At 40.9% G+C, this 11328-nt stretch overlaps 1 protein-coding gene across 1 annotated transcript; it reads right to left on the minus strand.

Moving 5' to 3' along the window:
* Window positions 1-7630: 7630 nt before the first annotated feature.
* Window positions 7631-10976, minus strand: cnpy2 (canopy FGF signaling regulator 2). The gene is made up of 6 exons (XM_018699042.2): window positions 10827-10976; window positions 10521-10627; window positions 10328-10443; window positions 9741-9938; window positions 9460-9556; window positions 7631-9339 (listed from the first exon to the last, which is right to left on the minus strand). Exons 2-6 carry the CDS (start codon window positions 10618-10620, stop codon window positions 9296-9298), a joined length of 555 nt encoding a protein of 184 aa, XP_018554558.1. The 5' UTR covers window positions 10621-10627; window positions 10827-10976; the 3' UTR covers window positions 7631-9295.
* Window positions 10977-11328: the final 352 nt, after the last annotated feature.

The following is an 11328-nucleotide window of genomic DNA, read 5'->3' on the forward strand; positions in this document are numbered from 1 at the left end:
GTACATACTTCATCCCCTCTCTCCTGCTCTCTGCTGATGTACAGACTTTCTGTTCAGAAAAGGAAAGCCTGTTTGTTACGCTGGAGAGTTTCAAAGAAAGGGAGACAACCCGTCCGCTGCCCGTCTCTCCCTCCGCTACAATTCATCCGACAAAACAACAGATCCCTATCTCCATGCAGAGTCTGCTCACCATCATGCCCGGCACCTCCCACACGAGTGTCATGCAAAGTGCAGGACAATGGTTTTGTTGATATTCATTGTTATTTGGGCAAAGTTATGAAAACTAAGTTGATGGTGGTGGAGCTGACCAGAGTGCCATTTGAACTGGTAAGAAAACATTAAATAAACTGGAATTCACTTTTCACTTTTACTTAATTGTGCGCTTGAAAAGGATTTTTAGTTTTTATATTATCTCATTTTTGATTTTTTAAAAAAGAGCAGAGACTTGGGCGTAATTCTGGTGTGAAATATTCTATTATCATAATCAACCTGACCGCAAAATGACAATGAATCCCAGTAGTAGTCAAAAAACACTTTTTTCCATCTAAAATAGTTGTCGTCATAAAACTCTTCACTATAGAGGGGGAATGATAGAGTTAAGGATAGTATTTCTAAAAACCTGATTAAAAAATTCCTCTGTGATATCTGAACTGGGCATGTTGGCTGGATGAAAGGGTGATGGGGTGACAGTGAAAGGGAGTGTGTGTGTGTGTAAAGTGGGAGGGGGAATGAAAACCACTGTCCTTTTAAAACAAGTTGTCCTGTTTGATTTCATTAGACCTCATGTCCCCTCATGAGCACTAAGGACAATAATCTGAAAACCACAGCTGAGGGTATGTGTTGCATGCATGTATTATATCTATTCCTATATTAATTTATTTACTCTCTTTTTTCTGAGTCTTACATTTTTGATTAAACTTTATATAAACTTGTTTTTTTTTTCAGCAAATTTATGTCACATTTCATGTTTGAAAAATAATCAATTCTTTCTATCTGTTTTATTTTATGCATTTTGAGAACAAGCTTAAAAAAGTTAAATTATATATATTTGTTCCATGTTTCAGATTTGTGTATCAGAACAAATGATGGAGTTCTGGCCTGAGCATCAGGGGCAATCACCTCTATATGCCAAATTTGGTACTGTTCCTGGGAGAAATTGTACACATAAGTGAGTTCAGTAATATGAAAACAGTTTTAATCCTGTTTAATTCTTTGGTAATAAAAGAGCTGCCTTTATTAAATACTTGTTTGACAAACTTTGTGCTTGATTGTAGCCTCCAATATTTGAATGGTGACAGAAAGTAATTGCTCAACAAAATGTTAATGTTCTTGTACATTACTTTACATGCACATTACTTTACAAATAACCCTTGACTAACTTAGTTCAAAATGTTTGGAATATCTGCAGTTTACAGTTCCATGTTGCTGTCATGCAATCATCCTGTAAATTCAGTAAAGTGATATCAGCCCTCAGATTTTCTTCAATAACAGCATACCATACAGTGAGCTGTGATGTGGAACTGTCATCTTTGTTGAAATTATATATTTGATACATTTGAATTAATTAATTAAACACTTTCCCACCATTTCATCCACAGCTATCATGACAGGCATCAGGCAACCCACTACCCATTGTACTATGAGCAGCAGGGTCAAGGCGGGGAGGCCAGTTACTGGACTGTACCTGGATCAAGAACGGGAGGGGCTCCACAGGACTACACAAACTGGACAGACCCAGAGCTATCTGCCCCTACTTCTTCCCACTTCCCTTTTATCCTGGACCGTCATACTCAGCAGCACCAGGACCTGGGCGAGTATCAGCCACATGAAGCCAGAGACAGGGAGTGGACAGCAACTCATCGAGCAGCAAGGGAATACGAGAGAGGATTTCTGAGGGAGGGATGGCAGAGAAGGTGGGAGCCCTGTAGTCCTGTTCACTATAACAGGGAAGTGTCAACTAAGAGGAGTGACAGCAGCTATCGAGAGCTGGAGGCTTGGGCAGCTCGGTATAGTCATTCACTTCCGAGGAGGAGACGTATAGAGGCAGAATTAAGGGGCGCATCTCAGGGCCTGTTGGAGAGCAGCAGGGCTCCAGAGAGAGACAGCAGGAGTGGGACAGATCTTCGGGTGGCAGCACTGCAACACGTCAGACAATCAGCAAACATCAGAGAATCAGGAGTGTGGGAAAGAGGGGGCAGACAGCAAACTCCAAACTATTATCCACCACAACCTCCTGCCCCCAATGCAAGCCACATGTTGGACGTAAAAGAAAAGACAGGCTGCCAAAGGAGAATGTTTAGTCAACCTCCAGGCTATATTGCTCCTCCTCCCTATAACAACCCACATAAAAGCTCACCTGTAATGCACCATTGTGATACCAGCTGGGAGCAAGAAGGTAAGAGACAAACCTACTGGTCACAGCCTACACTCAGAAAGCAGGATGTGTCTGTAGATCTGCAGGATAAGAGGAAGGCAGAGAAAGAGGACTTTACAAAACCAGATGGGAATAAAACCACTGCAGAGTTGGATAGACTCAAGAAGAGAGGACCAGAAACAGATGCTGCAGGCAGTCCTATCAATGTCCAAAATACACACATGCAGCATGAGTGTATGTTGTCTCTGCAACAGCCACAAACAATACAACCAGTTCAGAATATAAAGACAAATGAACAAACATCCTCAAAAGTCATTGAGGGAAGGAAGTTCAAATTGAATAAAAAGACCGGTGGGATGACCATATTCTGCCTGGTGTCCCGAATAGCTGGCCCCACAGAAACCCCATCCTTGCCACTGTGCACTTCCCAAACCAACATTCAAAGCACTGAATTAAGAGAGGTTTCTAAAGGTCTGAGGGACAGCGGTGATGACCAAACACAAAAGCTTGCAGATGAGGTAGACTTCAGACCACCAGCACTCAAAGAGCAGTCAAATACTTCTGATGCAAGAAATCTCAAAGCCAAACAGCAGGAGACACCAACCTGCACAGAAAGTGATATTCTTGGAGATAATCTATCAAATAAAGCAGAGACAGACGATGTTTCTGCAGAAAAAAATAATTTAAATGATGCAAATTCTACATCTGGGAAACAAGTTGCACAGTCAGCACAGCCTATATCAGTCAAATATCCTTTGTGGAGGGAGCCAAGTTTCACAAGCAGGGCTGAAACTGAGATTTTGTCCACACTTTCGAAAACAAACAGCGAGGAAGGAGGATCAAATGGTTCACACAAACAAGAGGATTGTCCTGCAGTTCAGCCAATAAATGTTGAAGTAAGGAGACTGGACATCAAGAACGACACAGAACCTGAGGACAGTAAGGGTCTACTGGTCATTGACACAACATGTGTTGTCGTAAAAATGGAGTTGATTCCATCACCAAAGAAAGAGCATGTTCACTATTTAGGCTCCACATCACACACTGAAGATAGTCCACCTGATACTCGATTGAACTTGTCTCCTGAATCAAACACTCAGCTGGATCAGGAGGATGTGATTCCAAACACAGAAACAAACCTCTTGCAGATAAATGACAGGCCTGAGACTGAACTAGACTCAGATCTTGTGGAGAAAAAGGCCCCTGAGGGAGGGGGTGACGCCTCTTTCCCCTGCATGCCTTCATCTTCCATTTCTGAAAGAGAAACCTTGGAGGAGCGGGCTGAAAGAATCCTAGGTATCCCTCTACACAACTGCATCACTGAGCAACAACCTGATGGTGCTACATCATTCCTTGAACCATGTGTTGAGCAGGATGAGGAGGTTAAACCTTCTCCAGTAAAAAATGACATTCATAATGCAACTGAACTCCCAGAGGACACAACAGAGGAGGAACGGTCACAAAGTCACTTAGAGAGTGGTCAAACTGGGGATGCTGTATGTTTGAAAGAAAGTGCTGATGCTGATGATCAGGTGAAAGATGAAGATGGTGAGCATTTTGCAGGACCTCAGGAGCAGGTGTCTGAAGAGGACACTGACTCCCAGCTTGAAACAGACGTCAAAACATCACAGGAAACTAAAATGGCTGAGGACAATCTGCTTCAACCTACTAGTGACGAGGATACAACTGAACAGAGTCAGGAAGAAAATCAGTCTGTTGAAAATGATACCTCTTCTCATCCAGAAACCACCTCCCTTCCTTCTACACAGCAACTGCCATCTCCTCTTCTCCCTGGATCTACCAAATCTTCCCCAAGCTCCACTCCCCATACAGATCATTCACCAAGCCCTACTCCTCCACTTGATTTGATGGATCAAACAGCAGAAACTATGTCCTGCATTGAGGACCAGGATGAAGAGGGTGAAACATCACAGCCATTAAACAAAGACATTAGTGACACCTTGGAGGATCTTGAGGGCCAGGAGGTGGTGTCAGAGCAACAATTTGAATATGAACAACCAGATAATGTTGCTTGTGCAGAAGAGAGCAACATTGCTGATGGACAACAAACAAAAGAAGCTGACAGGGATCCTACAGATCTTTTGGAACAGACTCTTGAAATATCCACAGAAAATGGTATAGATGCCAACATTCTACAGCAACAGCATGAATATGTCCAGGCAGAGGATGTTGCTTGTGTAAGAGAAAGTCACACAACTGAGGAGCAACTGCAAGAGAAAGCCAATGAGGATCCTACAGACCTGTTGGACCAGACTCCTGAAATATCCAAAGAAAATGGTATAGATGTCAACATTCTACAGCATCAGGTTGAATGTGTCCAAGCAGAGGATGTTGCTTATGTAAAACAAAGTTATATGACTGAGGATCAACTACAAGAGAAAGCCAATGAGGATCCTACAGAGATTTTGGAACAGACTCTTGAAATATCCAAAGAAAATGGTATAGATGTCAACATTCTGCAGCAACAGCTTGAATGTGTCCAAGCAGAGGATGTTGCTTATGTAAAACAAAGTTATATGACTGAGGATCAACTACAAGAGAAAGCCAATGAGGATCCTACAGAGATTTTGGAACAGACTCATGAAATATCCAAAGAAAATGGTGTAGATGTCAACATTCTGCAGCAACAGCTTGACTGTGTCCAAGCAGGGGATGTTGCTTGCATAAAAGAAAGTTTGACTGAAGAGCAACTACAGCAAGAAGCCAATGAGCATCCTTTGGATCTTTTAGAAATGACAATATCCCAAGGAAATGTGACTGACAGTCAAACTCAATTGGAAGTCAAAATTTTGCCGCAACAATTAGATAATGGCCAAGAGGTGGACTCTGTGAATGAGAGTGATATGACTGAAGAGCAATCACAAAAAGAAACCAGTGAAGATACAGGCCTTTCAGTACAGAAGTATGAAATATCCACAGAAGATTCTACTGACAGCCAAGCAGAGGTCAAACATTTTCAGCAACAGCTTTATAATGGCCTAGAAGAGGATGCTTCTTCTGTAAAGGATAGTTATATGACCAAAGAGCAGTCACAAATAGTTGCTGATGAGGATCCTGCAGGTCTTCTGGAGCAAACAATTTCCCAAGAAAATGCTACAGACTGTCAAACTCAAAAAGAAATTGAAATTTTGCAGGACACTGAACCACGGACTGAACCCTATGACTCTCCCTCACTTTTAGACTCAGACTGTGAGGTGTCTCAGATCCCTTTAGGTGTGCTCTCACCCTCTGAACTTCCTTCTCCACCACACACATCACACAAGTCAGACACAGAGCCAATGTCTTGTCTGGAAATTGACTTAGACTGTCCCTTAGCTCTAAATCCTGCCACTGGTGATGCTGACATCCCCAAAACTGCCCCACCTCCTCTTCAATTGGACTCTTGTGAAGAATCCCCTCACTTTTCATGTTCCTCTATCTCTGAATCAGCCCCATCTGTAGCTCCCACCATTTCTACTCCCTCTCATGTGGGGGGTGAGGGTGTGTCCCTGGACTTACCCCACAGAGAGGAGAGTAGAAGAGGAGAAGAGTCCCAGTATCCCAAGTCTCTGTGGGATGCAGTAAATCGCATTAGGAAACATACAGCGCCTGACTCTGAGAATGAAGAAGAGGAAGTGAGTGAGCAGTGGGATCCAGAGAGCATAGGGGAGGACTTCAGCTGCCCAGATGTGGTTTTAGACATGAATTCTGAGAGGATAGTCTTTGATGAAGCAGGGCACCACAAGGTTTCAACAGGCACTGAGGATGTAGAGCAATATCCATGTCATGAAGAGCCACACGGACATGCTGAAGACGACATATTATCCTGCAGCAGCACCAGCAGCTCTGGAGACACCGTTATTGTAGCCGAAGAGGACGAAGTTGAGAACACGCCACCTGATGCCGTGACAGAAAGCAAGACAGGGACTGGCGAGGAGTTCCCTGTGGCTGAAGAAGAGCAATGTGGCTCTGGTGAAGTAAATGATGAGACTGCTGAGGAAAAGGGAGATGATGAGCAAGATGGAGACACAAAGGAGTTTTCTCTAAGTGAGGAGTGCACAGTTGAGGTGGAGAATATAACAGCTGAAGCCACGGAAATGCTGGAAACAGAGCGAGAAGAAAGTGAGGAGGAGGGTTTCACACCCTCAGAGGTCACTCTGGTATCAGATGAAGTCACAGGAGGAGATTGTACAGCTGTAGGAAAGGAAAGTGAGTCTGTAACATAAGTTAACAAAGAACACTGGCCCAGTATGTTAAATTAGACATCTAACAACTTTGTTTTTCATGAAGCCTTTAGTATTTTTTCAATGTAATCTTAAAGTTTTTATTTTTGTTGGTGGATTGGTGATTGATTTACTATTTTATTTATTTAATTTAATTTAATTTGACATTAGGGAAACCTAAAATTCATAGCCAACTCTATTTATTTTACATGAATATTCCTGTAAACCAAGTTGTCACACTTTTTTTTCAAATCTAAATTAAGATATTAATGTACTCCTTTACAAGAAAAGTTTTTTCCCCATAATACGTAGTTGTGAGATTATGAAAGTACATAGAATAGAAGATTTCATTATTTTGAGTGATTTCATGGTGTGGTGATATTTCTGGCAAAAAAAAAAAAAATTAAGCCATTGTTATGTATTTTAATGTAAATAAAAAAACTGAGTGCATTAATAAAATGCTGTGGGAAGTTTATGTGTCTTAAAACAAAAATTTGATTAATTAGAGCTTGAAAATGTATAAGACCAGACTTTTGCAAACTGCAATCCACTTCTTAGTGTTATATTTCATTTCTCACATAATCTTTAAGTCTACATCTCAGTATTTTAATTTCTGTCAATCCATTTTTCAAAAATACAAAGAGGACCTAATAAGGAAGGATTGGCTGATGTATGTGCATCTTCTCTCAATGAAATATTTCCAACCATATATTCAGAAAGTTATGTAAATGTACTAATACGGCAAAGACTGTGGAGGAAATCTGTGTAACTTTTTTTTTTTTCCAATAATTTAGATGCTATGTAGGGGCAAAAAAGTGCATTAAAATCTAATCTATGGAGCAACAGAGTTTCACAACTTTGCCGACAGAATGTATAGATGTATTTTGATATGGGTCTTAATGGCAAATGTGATGCCAAGTTACAGTTAAATTAATTTATCATTAGAGTTCTATGACTTGTATCTAAGACATTAAATGATAAACTCATGCTGATGTTGTACAAATACATTTTGATTGATTGAAGACACAACAGATGCAGAAAACTTACAAAATTTATATATAAAAATGGAAATTTCAAGAGAATGTTCACATGAGACAGTGAGTAATTTTGTCACACACTGTAAAATAGCTGATACCAAATCTACCTCTTGGCCTGTCTACATCAACCATACAGCATGAGGATTTTCCAGCCAAGAATGATTTTTTTTTTTTTTTTTTTTTACTTAGGACTAAACAATCAGATTGTGGTTGACAGCACACTCTAGTGGAATTACACTGAGCTCAGTTTTACTACAGTGAAGACAACTAAACTTTACTCTTGATTCTCAGAAGTGAAAAAAAAAGAAAGAAACACTGGAAATCTCATAATACAAGAGGATTGCATCTGGATTTGGTAGTGTTTAATGAAAACAAGACGCATTGTTAGCCTGCTCCTGAAGCTATGACTAAACAACTCATTCTTATTTTATGCTTTATGTTTGTTTGGTATAAAGATATTTTTCTTCTCTGGATTTAAATGGCAACGTGGAAGGAAAGCAGTTTTTCTACATGATTACAGCCAACATATCAGCCCTTTTGTAAGTCAGTGCTCTGTTGTCTGAATTTAATTTACTTTAAAACCACTGTCCAAATGGTGTGTAAATTAATGGACAACGATAAAAGTCCCTGGGAGTGTTTTTAAGTGTTAAGAACACTAGGAGCTGCAAGTTTGAATTCATATATTCACACAAAGTGTTGGATGAAGTTTTTTAGTACTTAGAACTTCTTTCACTCTTTAATTTTCTTTTTTGACTTTTCTGCAACTTTAAATTAATCATCAGTTGCCAAATTTGTGATCAGTTCATCAACTGCAATTGTTTTCACAACAACACTGAGGTTCTTCTACAGATGGATAAAAGGTCTGGTCCTTTGAATACTGTGAAACCTGCAAAACATCTGTTCTACACTAAAGGCACATTTTCTCAGTTTCACTACAGTGGAACTAACTCCACTCAAAACTGAAATCATCTTTATTCCTGATCTTCCATACTGTACCTTAAATTTTGTGGTCTTTCTTAACCAAAACAAAACAAAAAAACAGAACTGCAGTCAGTTATTCTTGTGATCATGGACTGGCAAATAAATACTGGTGAGCATAAAATACTGATACTTGTGCTGACAGTGACTAGTGGCGTCAAAGAACCTCTGTGTAGCTTTGGAAAAGACTTTTTCAGTGTGCATGAATATGGACTTAAGGACCACTCGACCAAATTTCAACCTAATCTCTATGTACTTGTCTTAAAGTAGAATTCTTACTGTGTATACACAATTAATTCTGTAAGAAATTCTGTATCTACTTTGAGGTCTAACTTGAGTTTTTTAGTTTCACAGTTTCAGATTTATCTGGTGAAGACAAGACAAGAGCCTTCATATGGGAAACAGAAACTTGAGTGTAATAAGTTACAGTACATGAACAAGCGACAGGGTCCAAAGAGATGTGGCTAAAAAAATGGAACAACTGGTCCTTAAATTGTCCGTGGTCACAGGAATAACATTTTGTTTTCAGGTAGATTTTCTATTATTTTACAGGTTTTCAGGATTCATATACATCTTGTATCACTGCCATGGCATAAACCGGTGAGAAGTGACAACTGAAAACATTACAGCACCCGGTGTCTCCATTTCAGCTGAGGAGAGACGGCAGCCATGGCGAGGTGATATCAAAGTTCGTCATGGGGCATTTTCAGAGCATGGTCACAGAGGTCTGCAGAAAACACAGGAAAACAATTTACTAAAATACAGTCACTGCAGTGGACCTACAGTGTGTGATATGGCGATATCAACATTTTTAGAAAGATCGACATCAGTCGTGCTGGAAACATACCTGTCCTCTTGCTGCAGAGTTTGTCTTTAACATTATCTGTCTCATGAGCGAAGAATTCAATGATTTCATCTTCATGCTGCTCAACAATTGTTTCACACTGTACAGATAAGTCAGAATAAACTGAACAATTTACAGTGTACAAAATCACAAAATTTAGGAGGTGGGTAACACACAAATAAAATCTAAATAATTCAAGACCATTAAAAGTCAATGATGCAGTTAATTGTATCTGTCTTTTGGATCAATACATCATAATTTCTTGAACAGAAAACTGTACTCACTGCAAACTTTAAGCTGGCTGTAACTCTTGAATCCAGTGTGGCCTCTGAGAGGTCCATGGCCTCACCGCTGCGAGACTTGATCCTAATGTAGGACTTCCTGTTTGTTGAAGAATCTGTGCGCTCGCCATAGTCCTCCATCCTCTCGCAAACACTTTCCATCAGTTCCAGGAGGTTTCCCTCTGAGCGGGCCAGAGGAACCTGGTGGCATCAAAGGTCGTGAAAGTCTCTGAATTAAAGAAGGGGTGAGATTTCTCTCCAGATCAACAGTAAAACCAATATGTACAGGATATATAGTGTTTTGTTGGGTTTTTTTTTGTTTTTTTTTTAACATTTCCAGTTATATTTTTGTTGAGATAAAAGCAATAACTTGTGTATGGTATCACATTTTTATTTTCAGATTTGGTTCGCATAAAATCACTGAATATTTTGATAATGTGCAAATTATCTTCACACATATGATGCAGGCAAACCCAGCACTGAGGTACATGTTAAGTGCTTCTTGTGTACAACTGTAGTTAGTACAGTGATGCAGCCTACAGAGTGAATTGGACACAGATTACTACGTGGCTGTGGTTCTGCAGACTCACCTCTCTGATGGACTGGCTGCCGTCTGGGTTGATCCTGAAGGATCCAGTCTGGATCATTTTCTTTGGATCTACCTGGGAGATGGCCCACTCCATCTCATCCACCAGAGCCCTGCAGGCTGAAGAGGAAAAACCGAGATTAGGATTGTGTGTGTGCACTGATCAGAGCGCGAGGCGGAGATACATGGTCACATACCTCCACATCTGATATCCTGTCCTTGTCTTGCTGCCTGGCCGAGGCTCAGGAGGAGACACAGAACCACGCACGATGCGAGCAGGAGAGCCGCTTCCCTCATTTTGCATCTAAACGCAGATTACAACATTACACGAGCTGACACATCAACCGGCGGAAGAAACATCCAAGTAACTCGTGCTAAGTTAGCCGGTACCCTCTCAGAGCCGCCGCTAGCTACAGCAATCTTTCTGTAAACCGAATATTAACCCGGAGAACGACGCGGACACAAAACACAGTCTGTTTGAATGAAGTTCTCATTCAGCTTACCTGTCTCTGGCGGAGTTTCTGGAGACCACCTTCACGATTTTCCACGACGTTCCATCGTATTCGGTGAAATGTGGTGACGTAGGCAACGGAGTTGCTGGACAGGATGGAGTCGAGCACGAGACGGCGCCCCCACGTGACCGGGAGGATTCTAAACGATTCTGTTGGAATCGCTCAGCCGTTACCACGGCAACTGGACATCAGAGTTCGGTGCTCCAGAGTGGTGTTGTTTTTTTTTTTGGGGGGGGGGCACAAGTTGTCGCCTGAAACGAACTGAGGAAAACGTGGAAAGTGATGTGAGGAGGAATTGAGGAATTTAGGAATTGAGAATATAAGGACAATAGCCTTTAATTCCTATTTTTAAGAATATTTCGGGGGGTTTACTCTTCAGAGATAGGAAGCAAATGATATTCACTGGTACCAGCGTCTGAAATGTGAGTATTTGCCTGTCTATCATGCCTATCATAATAAACTCTAATTGAGGGAGAGGCAGCTTTTCTTGAAG

The sequence above is a fragment of the Lates calcarifer genome, linkage group LG12 (assembly GCF_001640805.2).
Source record: "Lates calcarifer isolate ASB-BC8 linkage group LG12, TLL_Latcal_v3, whole genome shotgun sequence".
NCBI classification, from domain to species: Eukaryota; Metazoa; Chordata; class Actinopteri; family Centropomidae; genus Lates; species Lates calcarifer.

Excerpts from the sequence above, each read along its gene's own strand:
- cnpy2 (XM_018699042.2), bottom strand. The coding sequence starts at position 10,620 with ATGAGGGAAGCGGCTCTCCTGCTCGCATCGTGCGTGGTTCTGTGTCTC. Across the intron at positions 10,444-10,520 it reads ACAGGATATCAGATGTGGAG|CCTGCAGGGCTCTGGTGGAT; the intron begins GTATGTGACCAT and ends TTTCCTCTTCAG. Across the intron at positions 9,939-10,327 it reads GCAGCCAGTCCATCAGAGAG|GTTCCTCTGGCCCGCTCAGA; the intron begins GTGAGTCTGCAG and ends TGATGCCACCAG.